The 20,845-nt window shown below is 44.9% G+C and overlaps 1 protein-coding gene across 2 annotated transcripts in view; it reads left to right on the forward strand.

The window, feature by feature from the left end:
* The window catches only part of SCARA3 (scavenger receptor class A member 3), a 49,432-nt gene that overhangs the window by 15,426 nt on the left and 13,161 nt on the right, over positions 1-20,845 (forward strand). The window contains exons 2-5 of one of the 2 annotated variants that reach the window (XM_032855668.1): positions 3,876-3,974; positions 5,188-5,307; positions 8,836-8,934; positions 10,081-11,124. In XM_032855668.1, the coding sequence (XP_032711559.1) occupies positions 3,876-3,974; positions 5,188-5,307; positions 8,836-8,934; positions 10,081-11,124 (1,362 nt within the window). Of the gene's footprint in view, positions 1-3,776; positions 3,975-5,187; positions 5,308-8,835; positions 8,935-10,080; positions 11,125-20,845 lie in introns of those variants that run through there. The other variant, XM_032855667.1, reaches the window with a different exon arrangement.

Consider the following 20,845-nt stretch of genomic DNA (forward strand, 5'->3'; position numbering starts at 1 on the left):
TTAAGATTCTCTCACTCCCTCTCCCTCTGTCCCTCCCCCACCTCTAAAAAAAAATAAATAAAAATTCTTTAAAAATCAAAAATCTCATTTATCTTGTGAATAAACTTGAACATCTTTTCATTTGTTTAGGGGACCTCTTTCTTTTTTAAAAAAAAAGATTTTGTTTGTTTATTTGAGAGAGAGCAAATGAGTTGGGGGACAGAGGGAGAAGGAAAGGGAGGAGCAGGCTCCCCTCTGAGCGGGGAGCCCAACATGGGGCTCATTCCCAAGACCCTGAAATCATGACCTGAGCTAAAGTCAGATGCTTAACCAACTGAGCCACCCAGGCACCCCTCATTTGTTTTGTTTCTCTAAATTCCACATACAAATGAAAACATATGGCGTTTGTCTTTCTCTGGTAGACTTATTTCTCTTAGCATTATACTCTCTGGTTCTATCCATGTTGCTACAAATGGCAGGATTTCATTCTTTTTATGGCTGAATAATATTCCATGATATGTATATCACATCTTCTTTATTCATTCATCTCTCAATGGATGCTTGGGCTGTTCCTATAATTTGGCTATTGTATATAATGCTGCAATAAATATCAGGATGCATGTATCCCTTTGAGTTAGTGTTTTTTATTTTTTATTTTGGGGGTAAATACCCAGTAATGTGATTACTGGAGCATAAGGTCATAGCATAGTTGTATTTTTTTTTCTTTTTTTTAACATCTTAATTTTACTTTATTTTTTTTAGTGTTTGAAGATTCATTTTTATGCACCACACTCAGTGCTCCATGCAATATGTGCCCTCCTTAATACCCACCACCAGGTTCACCCAGCCCCACACTCCCTTCCCTCCAAAACCCTCAGTTTGTTTCTCAGAGTCCACAGTTCTCTCATGGTTTGTCTCCTCCTCCTATTTCCCCCAACTCCCTTCTCCTCTCCATCTCCCAGTGTCCTCTGTGTTATTCCTTATGCTCCACAAGTAAGTGAAACCATATGATACTAGACTCTCTCTGCTTGACTTATTTCACTCAGCATAATCTCCTCCAGTCCCGTCCATGTTGATACAAAAGTTGTGTATTCATCCTTTCTGATGGAGGCATAACACTCCATAGCATATATGGACCACATCTTCTTTAGCCATTCACAGTTGAAGGGCATCTTGGCTCTTTCCACAGTTGGGCGATTTTTGAGGAACTTCCATACTCTTCCACAGTGGCTGCACCAGTTTGCATTCCCATCAACAGTGCACAAGTGTTCCCTTTTCTCCACATCTTCCCCAACACTTGTTACCTCTTGTCTTCTTGATAATAGCCATTCCAACAGGTATGAAGTGATATTTCATTGTGGTTTTGACTTGCATTTCCCTGATGATGAGTGATGTTGAGCATCTTTTCTTGTGTCTATTGTCCATCTGGATGTCTCCTTTGGAGAAATGTCTGTTTATGTTTTCTGCCCATTTTTAATCGCCTTATTCATATTTTGGGTATTGAGTACATTCTTTATACATTATACATTACATACTTATACATTATAAATACATACTTGATACATTCTTTACGCATTTTGGATACTAACCCTTTATCTTATACGTCATTTGCAAATATCTTCTCCCATTCTGTAGGTTGTTTTCTACTTTTGTTGATTGTTTCCTTCGTCATGCAGAAGCTTTTTATTTCGATGTAGTCCCAATAATTTATTTTTGCTGTTGTTTTCCTTGCCTCAGGAGACAAATCTAGAAAGATGTGTTATGGCTGATGTCAGAGAAATTATTACCTGGGCTGTCTTCTAGGATTTTTATGGTTTTAGATCTCACAGTTAAGTCTTTAATCCGTTTTGAATGTATTTTTGTGTATGGTGTAAGAAAGTGGTCCAGTTTCATTCTTTTACAAGAGCTGTCCAGTTTTCCCAACACCATTTGTTGATGTGACTCTTTTTCCCATTGTGTATTCTTTCCTCCTTTGCCAAAAATTAATTGACCATATAATTGTAGGTTTATTTCTGGGTTTTCTGTTCTGTTCCTTTGATCTATGTGTCTGTTTTTGTGCTGGTACCATACTGTCTTGATTATTACAGCTTTGTGATAATCCCAGTTTTGTTTTTCTTTTCAAGATTGCTTTGACTATTTGGGGGTCTTTCGTGGTTCCATACAAATTTTAGGATTGTTAATTCTAGTTCTGTGAAAAATGCTCTTGGTATTTTGATAAGGATTGCATTAAAAGTGTAGATTACTTTGGGGGGTATAGACATTTTAACAATATTTATTCTTCCAATCCATGAACATGGAAGGTCTTTCCATTTCTTTGTGTCTTCCTCAATTTCTTCCAACAGGGTTTTAGGGTTTTCAGAGTATCGGCCTTTCACCTCTTTGGTTAGGTTCATTCCCAGGTATCCTACTGGTTTGGGCACAATTGTAAATGGGATTAATTTCTCTTTCTGCTGCTTCATTATTAGTGTATAGAAATGCAGCAGGGGTGCCTGGGTGGCTCGTGATCTCAGCTCAGGTTTCAATCTCAGGGTCATGAGTTCAAGTTCCAGTCTGTGTGGAGCCTACATTTAAAAAAAAAATGCAGTAGATTTCTATACATTGATTTTGTAACCTGTGACTACTGAATTCATTCCATTTCTTGAATTTTTTTAAAGCTATTTATAAACTTGGTATATTAGCACTTTATCTATAATATGTACTGTCAATATTTTCTTCCAGTTTGCCAATGACTTTTTTTGGTCATGCAAAAGCATTTTCATTTTATTATCATGCAGTCAAATGAATCTTTTTTTTTCTTTTATTGCCTCTAGATTTTGAGGCATAATTTTATTTTGGTTTTTTAAAAATTTTATTTATTTATTTGAGAGAGAAAGAGCACAAGCAGGGGAAGAGGCTGAGGTAGAGGGAGAAGCAGGCTCCCCGCTGAGCAGGGACTCCCCCCTCCCCCCCAATGTGCGGCTCAACCCCAGGACCCCAAGATCATGACTTGAGGCAAAGGCAGATTCTTAACCCACTGAGCCACCCAGGCATCCTGAGGCATACTTGTAAAAAAAAAATCCCCTCAACAGACATCTCCCAGGAATTTGGTTGTCATGATCAGCTTGCACATACCCCCACCCCACACACACTTCCCAGGACAAAAGTAGCACAATTCTTAAGCACCCACTTGGAAATTTGGCTCCCTTTGCCTATTTTGGGCATCCTTCTCCTCATCATTTACAAAAGACCAGGTCTTGTAAGGAGGAGGAGTTATGAGGTGTCCAAGAGCACTCTTCTGAATGAGGGATTCTATCACTAGGTCTTATTCAGGGAACACATGATCCCAGGGAACACATGAGACCTCTTCCATGGTCCCTTCCGCACCATCAGGTCCTAGATGAGGCAGTGTGTGAGGCGAGGGTCTGGGACCGGCTCCTACCATCCTTGCTCCTGTTGCCTCCTCTTGGCCGCTCCCAGATGGGCTGGATGCAGGGTGTTGCAGATTCACCCTTGACCCTGCAGCAAAGGAATTCTGCTTGCGTTACCACGAGCCAGCGAACAGAAGGATGCTGGGCTGGATCAAACAACCAGCTCTTACTCTTTCTCATTCCACCCTGAGGGTTTGAGCAAGGTGCAGAGACTATACAGCTGAGCTGGCCTCTGTGTCTTTACCAGCTTGTGTGAGATCATAAAATCTCCTTACCCACAGGCATTGGGACATCTCAGATCCTCAGTCTCTTGTTCTTATCTCTTTTCCCTTCTCCTCTGCTTGCTGTCTGGTCACCTGGAGCTCCAGCGGGCTGACTTGGATTCAAAGGCGGGAATGGGCCCCGGGTGTGGGGATTGCTGCTGCTGGAGAGGGGTGGGTGTGGCTCCAGGTTCCCACACCGGGTCTGACAGCCCTGGCTCCATCACAGTGAGGTCGGCCACTGGCGATGGAGATGCGTTGTGTGTTACAGAAGAGGAGCTGGCCGGTGACGATGAGGACATGCCGACCTTCCCATGCACACAAGAAGGTAAGGGCCCTGCGGGCTGCCCCCGACCTCCTTGTCCCCATCCCCAGGCTGGTGTCTTATCTCTCCACATGGCTTCAGAATCATGATCTTCCTTTCCCCACTACTCCTTGGAGGGTGGAAGGGCAGATTTGCATGGGTCTCGGTTATGCCGTATGGATGATGTCAAAGTCTGACACAAGTAACATCTGTCTCCAGGGCTCCTCCTGAGACCAGTCAGGGACCTCTGCCATCTCCCCCAGGGCCTGTCCTCTAACTGGACCAGAACTGTCCCCTTCATCATATCCCTTGTCACCCAAGTGGCTCATCCCCTTGGACTACAGGACCCAGCTTGGCACTTGGATAATCTCAGAAACCAATGCCACCTGAACCGTTACGTGGAGGAGGGCGTCTCGGTGGGTTTCGGTGTGGATTAACACAGCCGTTCTCAGCTGGCACTGCGTATTGTAACCACCCCAGGAAGCCCGTGACCAGCCCTCAGGAAGCCCGTGACCAGCCCTCAGAAATCCCGATTCCTTTTGGTCTGGAGTGTGAAAGGGGCATCAGGAGTTTTCAACGTTCCCAGTACTCATAATGTGCAGCCGAAGTCGAATCTGCCTTAGAAATGTCACAACAATTTCACAGTCACATTCCCACTGGACCTTGGCCACATGCAAGAGTAGTCAGGAACACCTGGCTTCCTTCTTCTTCCGTATCAGGGGCCCCAGCTGGTGGACTGCAACCATTCGTTCCGTTTCCAGGAGAACTGCTTGTCACCTGACAAGTTTGGTAACTGAAGGGTTTCCCAGGGTGTGCGACTGGTTGGCCCCATACTGAGGAATTCCCACAAGAGGAGATTTTTCGAGGCTAAAGCCCAGAAAACCCTAGGCACACTGGGACACATTGGTCACCCAAAGGTAAAACAAGGCTGGCTGCCCCGTGTTGTGGACCACGATAAGGTCAATGTGTCAAGAAGAGGCATTTTCCTACACCCTGGGCTCATTGACATTGCCCTCAGAGAGAATGGTGGCAGGGGGCCGTTCTTTGAAGACCCCGACTCTGGTCTCTTCTATTGATAAAACCTAGAGAGAACATGGTGAGATGGGCAGGCATGAGGATGGAGGGCATCTCCCTTTCTGAGGCTGGTTTGAGATGGGATGAGACAGTTCAGAGCAGGGACATGAACCTGACCCTCGACCTGCAGCCTCAGTCACTGGTTTCCTTTGTCCCCCAACAGGCCGGCCGGGGCCCCGCTGCAGCCGCTGCCAGAAGAACCTGTCTTTGCACACATCGGTGCGGATTCTTTACCTCTTCCTGGCCCTGCTTCTGGTGGCCGTGGCCGTGCTGGCCTCTCTGGGTGAGTGCAGGCGCCTGGCAGCCCCGGGGTGGTCCAGCATCCTTCTGACAGGGGAATCTTCATACTTGATTCAGACTTCAAAGACCAGCCTCTGATTTCTGGTCAGTAAGTAGCTGTGTGGATTTGAGCATGGCATTCCCCTCTCAAGACCTCTGTTTTCCTTCTGGTAAGATGAGAGGACAGGACCAGCCCAGTGGTTCCCAGTTTCAGCTGCATGTTAGAATCACCTGCGAGTTTTGAAAAAAATATTGGGTGTGTGGGTAAGTATGTCCAGGGCTGAGATCCTTGCACCAGGCATTTTTGAAGCCCCTTCCATGGTCTTTGTGAGCGTTTCTTGAAGTGAGGTTGGATGCCTGCCTACATCAAGATCACCCCCAGTATTTGTTAAAATGCAAATCCCTGAGTCTCACTGGGACCTCGCTTGTTAGAACAGAGTCCTGCCAGTGAAGGCCAGGGACCTGGAGTATGGTGGCTGTCATACACGCCACAGCTTGTACGACTATGGGAGCCAACCCAGATGATAGCTCACGGCCTGGTTCAGTCAGCCTCTGCCTTCTGGATGCTAACAGATTATGCTAAATGTAGGGAACCAAATTTGCTGTCCACCATTCTGAAGTAGCAAACTGGACATCAGGGAAATTCCCCAGTCTGTTCCTGGCCAGGCCTTACGGGTTCTCAGCTCTCCGCACCCGCAGGACCATGAATAAAGCTCCAGCAGCCACAGGCTTGAGCCCAGAGAGGAACACAGGCACCGACGCCCTTCAGCAGGTATGGGCAGTGATGGAGTGCCCACCAGGTGCCAGGCACTGTCGCCTACATGACATCTACAAATCGTCTCAATGAGCCCTGAAATGGAAGGCCGGCCTCATTCCATGTACCTGGGAAGGTGAAAGGATTTGCCCTAAGACCCAGAGTGAATGACCAGAAGATCATAATAACTGGGGGGTAAGGAGAGCATTTGCGGAATCCAGGGAGAGCATTAGGCTTCCTTTTTGTTTTTGCCTCCAGCCTGGTTGTCTCAAGTCCCTAGAGCAGAACTGGCACCGTCCTGACCTGGTTGGCAGGTGCTCAGTAATACTCGTCAAATGAAAGACTAGAGATTGGGGAGTATATATGTAGACAGTTGTAGTCAAGGTATTATGGTCAGGACTAAGGATAAAGTCCGGAGGTTGAGTAGAATCAGTCTTCCTCATAGAGACTTGGAAATTCCACTTACTCCTTTAATCAGGTACCTGTTGCATGCATACTATAATCCGAGAACTGCATGAGGCATGGGGCTTATACTGCTTCATAAAACATAGGCCCTGTTTATGGAGCTCATAATCTAGAGCAAGGTTTGGCAGACTTCCTGTAAAGGGCTCGGTAGTAAATATTTTAGGATTTATGGGCCACACATGGTCTTTGTCAAAACCACTCTGCCATTGTAAAGCAAAAGCAGCCAGAGACAATATGTACTAAATGGAGATGGCTTTGTTCCAACAAAGTGACCTTGGGTCAGATGTGACATGCAGATCCTGCTTTGCCAGCCCTTAGCCTAGACCAATAATCTACAAACCTTTTTTTGACTGTGTACCCATTGGTAAAAAGTTTGATTTAAAAATGTACAAAAAAGTAGATGGGTTGATGAACAGATAAAAAGGTAAAATGGACAGATGTACAATGAAGTGAATACAAGTAAAATGTTAACTATAGAATGTAGACAGTAGACATATGACTGCCAGTTGTACAAGTAAGATAGTCACTGTCCAAGCCTTGATTACTCTGTATGAAAATGTTTATATTTAAATATTTGAAAAGAAAAAAACAATCATCTTACACCTGTGAAATATACCTATTTATTTATAAATTACACATATGTTCTCTTTATCGTATACATTATAAGACAATTTTGAAAAGATGAGAAAAAATAAGATCTAAAAAATAAGGAAAATGGTAAACAAAAAATATGTAATTATAGATCATGAAATGCTCAGTGAAGAAGTGGACAGGGTGAATTATATGAATGAACCCTTGGCTATTGGCTTGGGGGTAGACTTTACAAAGCATTAGGATAGGAATCAAAGTCATTCAGAGTCTCTACACCTCCGTTCCCCGCCATCTATATAAGAAATTTTAATTTGGGGGAGACTTAAATGGAATAATAAATACTATAAACTCTAGGTGCTAGTGGAATAGAAGGGCATCGAACTGTTCCTAGGATCTCTCACCATATCACTGCTGCTAATTAAGTCTCAGCAGCTCTGAGATATACAATGTTAATGAAAGCCCAGAGATTCAAAACAAAATGGAATCGTGGAATTTTGTAGCTGAGAAGAACATTGGAAGTCATCTAGCTTCATACTTTCCTTTTACAGATGATTCAGTTGAGCTGCAGAAAAATTAACTGCCTTGCCTGAAGACACCCAAAACATCTGAGGCAAATGTAGACCAGAAGTTACATTCCCCAGCTTTCTTGGTAGATCTGTTTCCACCCCCACACTTACCTTCATAGGCTCTGTGGGAAACATCTGTCTACTCCGTCCTCTCCTCTTACCTCCCTGTCTAGCCAGGCACTTGCTAGAGAAAGCCAGGGATCCTGTTGATGCCCAGATGTTCTCTAAACCCAGGCCAGCACTGACCCTAAGAAGCTGGTATAAACTGGTAAAACCTTTCCTAGGGGTCACTTTGGCAACATGTGTCCAACTCCTTAACCCATTAATTCTGCTTCAAGCAATTTATCCTATGAAAATAACCATATACATAAAACCCTCAAATATAAGGATTATTTCTAGGAATAACTGTTACTCATATCTACCCACCAAGTTTTATTTGTAGACTCAGAAGTGTCCCCCAAGCACAGGGGACTTTTATACAATTGCTGAGTCTTTTATACAGAGTATGATACAGACATTAAAAGTAATGATCCTAAAGTGATTTAAACCTCAATAGGAAAATGTCCATGACATTATATCAGTGAAGCAAATTGGAAGAAAATAGATGAAATAGTCCAAACATTCCAGGTCCCTGTTGTTGTTGTTTTCTAAAAAAGTATACATATATCTATGTAGTTACAGAATGGTTATGGAGATGAGTCCAACAGATACACGAAGATATTGATGGCTATTGTCTCTCAGTCGTAGGATTAAGAATAATTTCTATACTCTTTTTGTATTTTTTTCTTAATTTTCCTTATTCTATTTTATCCTGTGGTCAGACCTAGTTTTAAATGTGGAGGAGGATGCACGCGCGCGTGCGCGCACACACACACACACACACACACACATACATATACATATATACACACGAGTATATATATCCATACATAGAAACACTTAAGGGAGATATATAGATGTAGATCTGTGTTTTTAAGGAATGCGTGACAAACTCTGGCCATGAGAAGCATCTTCCCTTCCCACCACTGAAAAGCCCCATAAAAAGGTGAATGGTTTTGGTGGCAGAGAGGTTGATAAAAACACCTTCTCGACAAATGACTGCTGTTTCTCTGAGCTAAGACCCTGCCCCAGCTTCTCATCTGTATTTCCCATACAGTTTTCAGGAAAGTGGACTCTCTCTCAGAAGACATCTCCCTGGCCCAGGCCATTTATGACAAGAAACTTTTGTCTATGCAGGAAAACCTCCAAGGACTGGGTAAGTGTCCCATGTCCAGATGTGCACATGAGTATGATGGAAGACCAGTAATAAAGGGGGAGGGCTGAGTGCTCCCTCAGGCCATGGTGGCCTGGAATAGGACATCCTTCACCAACCTTTGAGACACAAGGGAAAAGACAGCTATGACTCCCTGCCTCCCTGTCCATTCAAAGAGGGCTGCTGCCCTGGGATTCACCCAGGACTGGGGCCAAGTGTTCTATGTGGTTCAGATCTAGCCCAAGCCTACAGGTAGAGAAGGAACCTAAAGAAAGTCCGTTCCTCAGTCATTCTCATGTATCTGAGATTATGATTATTTTAAAAAGATTTATGTATTTATTTGAGAAAGAAAGAAAGCACTAGTGCGTGCAGGCGAGGGGCAGAGAGAGAGAGAGGGAAAGAGAGACAAGCAGACTCCCTGCTGAGCAGGGAGCCCAATGCAGGGCTGCATCCCAGGACCCTGAGATCATGACCTGAGCCAAAATCAAGAGTCAGATGCTTAACCAAATGAGCCACCCAGCCACCCTGAAATTATTTTTAAGATCTTCCAAAGCCTCTTGACAAGTCTACCCTACCCTACCGTACGCTACCAAGTCATGATGCTATCTCCTGCTTTAACCAGGGATCTTCTCGTTCCAAGACTGAGACAGAAAGAGCCACAATAGAAAGGGTAGAGGAGGTCAGACATGACAGAAAGAGAAAGTACTAGCTGAGTGATAAATTTAGCAAACCTCTTTTCTGTGCCTCATTTCTCCTCTGTCACAGGGAGAAATAATCCCTATACCATCTTTCCCCCCATAAGTTTATCGATAATAAGCACAAAAATATTTGGAGAAATTTTAAGACAAAATATAAATGGGTGGTTCTTGGCAACCTTAGAAAAGTTATGAAGCTATATTCTCAAAAATTCAGTGGCAAGATGGAAAAAATGTCCCCAGTTCTACATTTTATGTCATAGTAAAGACATTTGGTAAAATAATATTTCATAGAGATGGTAAGGCTTTTTCAAAAGGTTTTCATAGCAGGCTTAGGATAGGAAGAGGGATCAGGAAGCCACTTGACAATCCATTATGCTCTGATACATGTAAAGAAGCAACTTTCATCCCATGATCCTTCAGCAACTCAAAATGTTGTCCCTTTCCCCTGAAGATCTGAAAGCCCCAAACAACTGTTCTTTCTGCCACGAGGCTGGGCAGCTGGAGCAAGAGATCAGAAAACTGCAAGAGGAGCTGGAGGGAATTCAGAAGATGCTCCTGGCCCAGGAGGTACAGCTGGACCAGACGTCTCAGACCCACGAGCTGCTCTCTACCACCAGCAGTCAGATCTCCCAGGAGATGGGCAGCTGTTCCTTCTCCATCCACAAGGTCAACCAGTCTCTGGGGCTCTTTCTTGCCCAGGTGAGAGGCTGGCAGGCCACTACGGCTGGCCTGGACCTCTCTTTGAAGGACCTCACCCAGGACTGCTATGATGTCAAGGCTACAGTCCACCAGATCAACTTCACTGTGGGGCAGACCTCGGAGTGGATCCATGGGATCCAGCGCAAGACTGACGAGGAGACCCTGACCCTCCAGAAGATGGTCACCGACTGGCAGAACTACACCCGGCTCTTCGGCGGCCTGCGCACCATCTCAGCCAAGACCGGAGAAGCGGTCAAGAACATCCAGGCCACCCTGGGGGTCTCCTCGCAGCGCATCAGCCAGAATGCCGAGAGCACGCACGACTTGGTGCTGCAGGTCATGGGCCTGCAGCTGCAGCTGGATAACATCTCGTCCTTCCTGGACGACCACGAGGAGAACATGCACGATCTGCAGTACCACACCCGCTATGCCCAGAACCGCACCATGGAGAGGTTCGAGACGCTGGAAGGACGCATGGCTTCGCACGAGATCGAGATCGGCACCATCTTCACCAACATCAATGCCACCGACAACCACGTGCACAGCATGCTGAAGTACCTGGACGACGTGCGGCTCTCCTGCACACTGGGCTTCCACACGCACGCCGAGGAGCTCTACTACCTGAACAAGTCTGTCTCTCTCATGCTGGGCACCACGGACCTGCTCCGGGAGCGTTTCAGCCTGCTCAGTGCGCGGCTGGACTTCAACGTCCGCAACCTCTCCATGATCATGGAGGAGATGAAGGCTGTGGACACGCAGCATGGAGAAATCCTTCGCAATGTTACCATCATAAGAGGTAAGAGCCAAACCTGGACCACGTCTGCTTTGGAGCCCCCAGAGGGCTGTGGTAATCTTGCCTGATGCAAAAGTTTCCAGCAAAAATCCTGGTAGGCTCATACAATCCTGTAGCAAATGCCAAGGGCAACTGGAAGCTTTAAGAAACACAGTAAGTCCCTCCGCCCTTATCTGTGGTTTCAATTTTCTCCTAATGAGGTATCCTCTGAAGGTCAGTGGTAGCCTACTGCTACATCACAGTGGCTGTGTCCTTCACTGTGCTTTTTCTCATCACTTAGGCATTTTATCACCTCAGGGCATCACAAGAGGGGCAAGTGCAGTACCGTTGATATTTTGAGAGGAGTCAATATTCATGTAATGCCTAATTTATGTATTAAACTTTATCATAGGGAAGTATATATAGGAAAAAGCAGGCTGTGTCGGGGGTCTTGGAACATAGCCATCGCAGATAAGGGAAGACTACTGTACTTACAAACCTCTTTTGTAAAGGTGCTGTGGCTCCTAACTTTGCCTGCCATACAAAACTGGATTTTCATATGTGGATTTGTTTGGTCTGGTCCACACAGAGAAATAGGCAGCCCTCGTCTTGGAAACCCTGTTTTCACATTTTCATCCTTCCCATCCGATCACAGGGGCATACAGCCACCTGCCCCTCGGGATGTCCATCACTCTGGTGCTATCTTTTACTCTCATCTCACCCCTGAATTAGCCAGAGTTCTCCAGAAAAACAGAACCTATGAGAGAGAGAGAGAGAGAGAGAGAGAGAGAGAGAGAGAAATTATTTTAAAAATTGGCTCATGTAATGAAGGAGGCCGGCAAGTCCAAAATCTGCTCAGCTGATGTCCCGGTTTGAATTGGAAGGCCAGAAGCTGCTGTAGAACAGGAGGAAGTGATGGGTCAGTGTGAAGGCTACCAGGCAGGAGAATTCTCTGTTACATACAAAAGGCTCAGTCTTTGGTTTCATTCAGGTCTTCAACTGCTTAGATGAGGCCCACCACATTAGGAGAGCAATCTACTTTACTCAGTACCAGTTTAAAATATTAGTCTCATCCATAAACACCCCTACAGACACAACCAGAATAATGTTTGGCCAAATGTTTGGCCAAATGTCTGGCCACTCTGTGGTCCAGTCCTGTTGACACATAAAATTAACCTCCACAGATCAACTTGGCACCCATGCACATCTCCTTAAATCATACTTAATCTCCAAATAGGGATACTAACAAGGCTACAATTCTGCCTAATACTCATGATGCGAGTATCCTGTGTACAACCAAAATCACGCTCACCCCTTCCCCAGAAGAGAAGGTAAAGTCCTTGAGAGATATTTACTTTTCCCTTTGATATCTCTTTTCCCTTTGATATCTCTATTTATAACTTAAATACTATGACATAAAGTTAACAATATTTAACTACTGTGATATAAAGTCAATATATTTTATGTTTTATGTTACATGCTAAGAGGATAAGAAAGGGAAGAAAGCAAAAATACTTGCTATATACATTTATATTTATATATTTATAACACGCCAAAGAGGAAATACTCTTGACAAGGAGTACATGGTCATGGCTGGTATTTATAACTTCCTCCTTCTACGACCCATGTGTATTTTCTTTGTCCTCAGCAAGCACCTCAGCTGGTTATTCTTTACCTGGTAAGGTGATCCAAACCTTCATTCCCGATCTAGGGTCCTACCTAGATTGGACTGGGCTGTTGTAGTTTTCCACTGAATTTATTTCAGGACCTTCTGTGGGATCTTCTGAATTCCAGACATGCTCTCCCTTACCTCCATTTTAGAGTAGTGGTCCACTTTCTCCTTGGTAGTCAGGATCAGCTACCCCAGTCAGCACAATATCTTCTTCCTTGCCTACTAATTCAGAAGACTGAGAAGCCCAAAGTGACCAGGCAGCAGTCTTAACTTCCAGTTCAATGGAGTCATTGTTGTATCCTTGGCAGAAACATTCCTTCCTTTCGATCTAAGATCTCTAAGCCAGCAGAGCATAAGGTTGTGGGAATAAGAAGCAAACATTTTGCTGGTAGGTCACCAGGGGTGATAGTGGGTGGTGTCTTTCTCATCTCCACCCCTTGACCCCAGTTCCAGTGAATCCTGGCTATCAGAGAAATAGCACCATATATATTGGACACTAATTCAGACCGTATACAGCCCTGCAAGATATTGCCACCTAGCTAGCTCAGGAACTGAGTCTTCAAAGGACAATTCAATCTTCTGTCAATCCAGCTGTTTCAGGGTGGTGAGGACCATGGTAACACCAGTGAATTCCATGATCATGGGCCCATTGTTGTACTTCATTTGCTGTAAAGTGATTTCCTTGATCAGAAGCAACGCTACATTGGAATATCACGGAATACCATGATGGCGGTTAATGCATTCTGTATGGCATTTTTTGGCAAAAGCACTTCATGCAGGGAGGACAAATGCATATCCAGAGTAAGTTCCTATTCCAGCAGGGAAAAAACATTGCCCCTTCCATGATGGAAGCGGTCCAGTGTAATTAACCTGTCAGCTCGTAGCTGGCTGATCACCCTGTGGAATGGGGCCATACTGGGAATTTGCTGGTGGTCTCTGCTGTTGGCAAATTAGGGACTTGGTGGGAGCCATGGCCAGGCTGGCCTTGGTGACTGGAGGGCCATGTTGCTGACCCCGTGCACAAAATCCATCCCTTGAACCACCCATGAACCACTTTGCTCATGAGCCCATTGTGGGATGACAGGGGTGACTGGAGAAGAAGGCTGACTAGATACTGTGACTATCTCACAGTATAGGTCATGCTATATCCACTTGATTGTTAGAATTCACCCCTGCTGAGCTCACCCTTTGGAGAATATTCATGGAGGACACAAATGTCTTCATCCTTCAGAGAGGATTATTCACATAACTCTTCCCCAAATTTTCTTGTCACCAGTTTTTCAGTTGTGTTTCTTCTAAGTCCCTGACCGTCCAGCCAAACCATTGGCCACAGCCTGTGAAGCAGGTTATAATCACACGTCTGACCATTTCTTCTTCCAAGAAAGCATGGCAGCCAGGTAGACTGCCAGAAGTTCTGCCCACTGGGAAGATGTTTGGTTACCACTGTCCTTCAGGGAAGTCTCAGAGAGGGGCTGTGATTTTGCAACTGTCCACTTTCAAGTGATGCCTGCATATCATGGAGAACCAGTTGTAAACTAGGCCAGAATCTTCTCTTCCTCCATCAGCTGGTCATAGGGAATTCCCCATAATTCCATAGGTGCAGGCTGGGCGAGAGATAGTAATATAGTAGAAGTAGGGACCATGGCTATTGGGCCACTTTATCCTGTAACTTAACTTGTGCATTCAGGACCTGCTCAGGCCTGATTACATAGATACCACTTCCATTGGATGATGGAATGTGTCTCTCTATGCCCAGCTTTGTAACTCAGTGGGTCAGGAAGTACCCAGTTCAAGATGGGCAACTCGGGTGTCATGGTAACTTGGCGGCCCATGGCTAGCATCTGGTCTCTACCCAAGCCCTATCATAGCCCGAGAGCTGTTTCTTAACAGGAGAATAGTGTGACCCACAGAGGTTGGCATGGCTTTGCTCCAAAATCTGAAGGATCTATAGTGTAGTTCATTTATAGGGGTCTCCCAAAGGCCCCATACAGCATCCCTACCATCACTGCCATGTTAAACACCATTGGGTCTGCTGGATCATATGGCCCAAGGGGCAAAGTAGCTTACATCGTAGCCCAGACCAGTTGCAGAGTCTTCTCTTGTCCTGGGTGCCATGCAAAGCCAGCACCTTTTCAGGTCACTCAGTAAATGGGCTGGAGTAACACACCCAAGTGAGGAAGATGTGTACATTGCCCCCACTAGGCGTGCCTCTTTTTTCATTATAGGAGGGACCAAATGGAAGTTTAGTCTTCACCTTAGAAGGGATATCTCAACATGCCCACATCACTGGACCACTAAGAATTTTACTGAGGTAGAAAGCCCTTGAAATTTTTTTAAAATTTATTTGAGAGAGACAGAGGAAGCATGAGCAGAGAGAGAGAGAAGCAGACTCCTCACTGAGCAGGGAGCCCGATGCAGGGTTCGATCCCAGGACCCTGCAATCATGATGTGAGCGCAAGGCAGACACTAAACCGACTGAGCCATTCAGGGGCACCAAAGACACTTGAATTTTTGTCATATTTATGTTCCCCCCGACACATAAATGTTTTGCAAAGAGCAAGCTACTACTTACTCGCTCACTAGGTTCAACTGGTATGATATCATCGATGACATGGAAAGGAGATCAAGTTCCCTGTGACCTGAAGTATGACAGAACTGGAGCAGTGAGATCCCCTGAGGCAGGACAGTGAAGGTGTATTGCTGGTCTTGTCAGCCGGAAGCAGACTGCTTCTGGAGGACCTTATGAACAGGTATGGGAAAAAAACAAACAAACAAACAAACAAAAAAACAAACAAAAAAAACAATTCCCAAATCAATAGCTGCATCCCCAGGGATGTGTTAATTTTCTCAGGCCATGAAACTGCATCTGGTACAGCAGCCACCAGTTGGAATCAACCTTGTTCAGCTTATGAAAATCCACTGTCATTCGCCAAGGTCCACCTGTCCTCTGCACTGGCCAAGTCAGCAAATTTCAAGTTCTTGGTGGGGGCACTCACCTCTGCAGTCCCTCCAGGAATGCAGGATTGCATTGGTTTTACTATTTTCCTAGGTAGAGGCAGTGCCTCTTGGCTTTTCCACCATAATATCCCTTACTCCATGGATCAAGGAACCAATGTAAGGTTCTGCCAGATTCTCAGCATGTCTGTTCCAGTTATGCAATGCAGAACCACGGAAACAACCACAGGATGGATTCAGGGGCCCACTGGACTTCCTGTGAGATGGACCTCAGTTAAAACCCCCTTGATCACCTAACCTCCATAAGCCCCCAGCTCAGACTGGAGAACCACAGGGGGATTGGGGTCTCCTGGAATCAGTGTCCATTCAGAGCCAGTGTGTGGTAGTTCCCCAAAAGGCTGATTATTTCCTTTTCCCTAGTGCACAGTTATCTTGGTAAAAAACTGTAGGTCCTTTTGGGAAAGGCTGGGAAAATTAACAATATAAATATTTGGTATGTACTAGGGTCCTTCCTCAAGGGTACCCAGCTTCCCTTTCATCTAAGTCATTTTGGGTTTGTAAACTGCCTCAAGTCTGAGGAGAAGCCATGACTTGTTTTTACAACTCAGATTAGACTTTTGTTCACTTGACCTAGAATTTCTTTGCTTATTCAGAACAAGTAAGAATTTAATAGGCTTGTTATCTGTTTCACCTCTAGGCACACTATGACCAACTAGCCAATACCATGGGTCTGTGCATGTCAGCCTATCCCCATCACTGCACTGACTCTGCTATCTATTATGGTACCCAGGCTCTCCTTGCCTTAGGCAGTTGAGTGCCACAATTAGGTATTTGCCACCCCAGGATCCAATTACTGTCATTGTGGTTAGGTTTCCCAGTTCAGAGACTGCAATTCTCCCTGCAGGGTCTGGCCTACAAAGAATGATCGTAGAGCTCTTCAAGGATTCTAAGACTCTCCTCACAGGTTTATTTCTCATAGTCATGGTGAAAGTCATGTCTTCTGGACCTTCCCAGGGTGGGTGAGTGGGTCTCAGAGGATAAACCCACTCCAAAATCCCACCCTCCCTGTCTTTGTGTCCCTTTCTTTACATGAAATCAAGGCAGACCCAATATTTTTCACTCACTCCCTGTGGGTCTTTTTGCCCATGCTTCAGCCAATGAAACAAACAAACTGTTAGACTCTTTCTAACTCCCCAAGATGCAACATTACTTAGAAAATCTCTGCTTAGTCAGCCCCTATGAATGAATTTTGCCTGATCCAACATTATGTTTCTTCCACCATTATCCCACACCTTTAGTATCCACTACCACAAGTAGTCCCCAGATATCTATCTGTACGAATTAGAAAACTCAGGTAATTCTTTTGGAGTATAGCACACACATACTTTACCTCACTGTTAGGGTCCTGCTGAGAACTGAGTCTAGTTATAGGTCTAGAAGCAAAGAGGAATGGGGAGGTGGGTCTTCAGGAGAATCAGCATTGTCTTGCTTGGCAGTGGGGGAGGCCACTGTCCTCTCCTCAGGCAAGGTAGGGTTCAGGCACAGGTTGAGAGGTCATTTTTTAAAAAATTTGTTTATTATTTTAGAGAGAGAGAGAGAGTACAGTGGGAAGAAGCAGAGGGAGAGAGAGAATCTCAAGCAGACTCCCCTGCTGAGTATGGAGCCCAATGAGGGGCTGAGTCCCACAATCCTGAGATCATGATCTGAGTCAAAAATCCAGAGTCAGATGCTTAACTAAGTAGCCAGGTGCCTCAGGAAGTCACTTATACTGGGGGTGGAGAAACTGCTTCCACTGCCAAAGATGACTCATCATAATTTAGGGGTCCAGTGTCCCCAGATCCATCAGTGTCTTCCCATATATCCCCAGTCCAACTTTCAGGATCTCATTCCTTCCCAGTCAAAGCCTTTATTTTAACAGGAGACTCCCCAGGAAGCTGGGAATTCGACCTGCATTGCAATTCAGCCAGTCACAGGATAAGGTATGTTAGATTTTCAACAATTTCATCCCTGTAGCTACAGGAGATAAGGGCAGACATAGATTGCAGGTCATTTATGTGACACTTGAGCTGGGAATTTAAATCCCAAGCCCAAACTTTTCTTTCCCCACTTTGTCAAGTAACACTAGGAGCAACCAATCCTCATTATACTCATTATTTTGATAAAAAGTGTTTGAAAGTATCATACGCATGGGCACCCAGATCCTTGCCTCTCATAAGTGGTTCATGAGGAGTCCCCAGTACTTTTCATTTCTCTATTATCACATATGCCTTGGACCATTAGACTGCCTTTACTACTTAGAAATAAGGTCATTAGCATCTTTAAATCTTAGATTAGAGAGTCAATTCCAGAAACCCCAGATCAACTTAGAAAACTCATGTTTAATATTGTGTTCCTTTAGAATCACTCTTGGTAGCAAAATCTGTATTGGCCAGGGTTCTCTGGAGAAGCAGAACCAACCAACAGGATATATATATCCTGTGTCCATTAAGATCTCTGAAAAGAGATATTGATTTACTATAAGGAATTGAAGGAGTTGGCTCACACATTATAGAAGCAAGGAAAGCCCAAGATCTGCAGTGTGAGTCAGCAAACAGGCGACCTGAAGAGCCAATGGTTGCATTATATTCTGAGTCCAAAAGTCTGAGACCCAGGAGAGCTGATAGTGTCATTGCAGTCTGAAGGCTGGCAGGGTCAAGAGCCAGGAAAAGCCAGTGTTTCAGTTCAAACCCAAAGGCAGGAAAGAACTGATGTCCCAGTTTGAAGTAGTCAGACAGGTGGAGTTCCCTTTTAGCCTTTCTGTTCCATTAAGGCCTTCAACTGATTGAATGAGACCCACCCACATTGGGGATTTATTCAGTCTACTGATTCAAATATTAATCTCATACAAAGACGCCCTCACAGGCATACCCAGAATAACTTTTGACCAAATATCTTGGCACCCCATGGACTAGTCAATTTGACATATGAAATTAATAATCAGACCTGAGAAAGAAGGAGGAATAAGTCAGGTATAACAGAGTCAGCATGGATGAGCAGAAGAGTTCCAGGTGGAGGGAGCAATACATGCAAAGGTCCTGGGGAAAGCGTAGGGCATATACATTATTTTCTTTCATTCCCAGGATCTCTGAAACTGTGAACCCAAAAAGCCTGCAGTGAAGAGCTAGATGCCACATGAGGTCTAGCCAGGCTCACACAGCTATCAAGGAATGGAAACAGGATTCAAATTCAAGGCAGTTAAGATCCAAAGTTGCAAGCTGTCTTGAATGGCCTTCTCCTTTCCTTGTCCCCAGGCTGTCCCGTGTCGTTGCTGTGGGCTTTTCCTGTCTACTCCCCATCAGTTTCCCCCAGCAAGGAGCTGACTTCATCTTCCCCTTGGGGTACCTCCATCCCCACCTTACCCCTAGATTCCATATCAAAGAGGGGTTCTCTGGCCCACTCCTTCAGTTCACTTGAAATGCTCTATGGCTTCTGCTTATGAGAAGTTTATTGTGAAATGAGCACTGTATTCATCTGCTCAGGCTGCTGATGCAAAGTATTACTGACTAGGAGGCTTGAAGAACAGAAATGTATTGTCTCACAGCTCTGGAGGACAGAGTCTGAGATCACGGTTGGTCCCTTCTGAGGGCTATCCTAATCGGGATTCTTTTACACTAGGAATCTGGATGGCTATATCCAGGTTCCCTGAACCCTTTCCGAGGAAGCATGTGTCTTGGTGGAAAGAATATTCAACCTGAAAATATAACTAGTCTTCGCTCTAGATAAAAGAATTAGTTAGCTACTGAGATATGGCAGTTCCAGAATTTATGGTTTGCAGTTTGGGGGCCAAACATCTGGGCCTGATAACCTAGGGAGCTCCAAGGATAAAGAAGGGAGGGTCGCAAGATCCTAGACACCTCTGTTCTCTCTGCAGAGCACAGACTTGGAACCAGCCTCTCTGATTCTATTTTGCTTTAACCATTTAATCTCTAACATATATTGCCCTTATTTTTTTTTTTAATCAGTGAGCATTTCTACTCCCACTAGGGTGTTTTGTTTTGTTTTGTTTTGTTTTGTTTTGTTTTGTCTTACTCTAGATTGGTGGTGTTGGGTGGGGGTAGGTCTTGTTTGCCTGCTGTCATATTTTTGCAAAAAAGCCAGGTACTGAGTGTTTCTTGGGTAACTGAAATCTTCCCTCAGTATTTTACCTAAAATATGTATCTCTAAGATACAACCTCTAGGATGCGTTTTTCCAGCAAAGGCCTTACTAGGTAGTTCTTGCAGTTCATTCTCTGGTCATTTTGTATTTTCGTTGCATTGAGCCCAAGAACAAGTGGAATACAAAGCTTTCCCAATGTCAAAGCACATTCATACACTTTGTTTCATTTCAGCCTCAAAACCACCTTTGTATAGTAGACAAGGCAACATCAAGGAGTCGGTATCTTTATTTTACAGAAAGGTGACCTGAGACTGGGGAAGGTGAAGGCATGAACTCAAGGGCACACTATGATTTTAAAAACTGACCCCTTGTCGTGGCTCTGAGATGCACACGTCCACTGTCCAGCCTGAAGAGGAGACACTGAGAGCATGAGCTTGTGGATACCAAAAAGGACTTTCCACTCAGGTCCTGCCTAGGTGTAGAGGTGTGGGGTGAAGAGTGAAGAAGGGGAAGATGATACTCAAGGTGTTGGAGGGGAGCCTCATTCTAAGTATTACCCAGTTAGAGTCATGGGAATTTTTATCGGCTCGTGTGCTGATAATGGCAACGTTCTCATCCAAGGACCTCATCTTAGTGGGCAAGCAAGGTGGGACATTTGTTTCAGCCACTTCCAACTCTTGTTCTTGCACATCTGTCTACATTCCTCTTGGTTTTTTAAAGCAGCACATGTAAATACTTTCTCATCAGTGAGAGAATTTCAGGTACAAACTGTACGTCCCTTCCTAAAGGAACTTCTCATTCTTTCCTGCACAGACAGGTGCTGCCAGCCTCTCATGTTGGAACTGGCAGTGAGGTCTCCCCCTGGCTGGAGCTGAGCTGCTCTCTAGAATACGGGGGGTGGGACAGCAGGGACCACAGCCAGCTGGGAGGTGCTGAGTGCGGACTGAAGGGCTGGACTCTTAAACGATGTGGGAGAGAAGTCT

Source organism: Lontra canadensis, unplaced genomic scaffold (genome assembly GCF_010015895.1).
Source record: "Lontra canadensis isolate GAN:19392208 unplaced genomic scaffold, GSC_riverotter_1.0 scaffold10, whole genome shotgun sequence".
NCBI classification, from domain to species: domain Eukaryota; kingdom Metazoa; phylum Chordata; class Mammalia; order Carnivora; family Mustelidae; genus Lontra; species Lontra canadensis.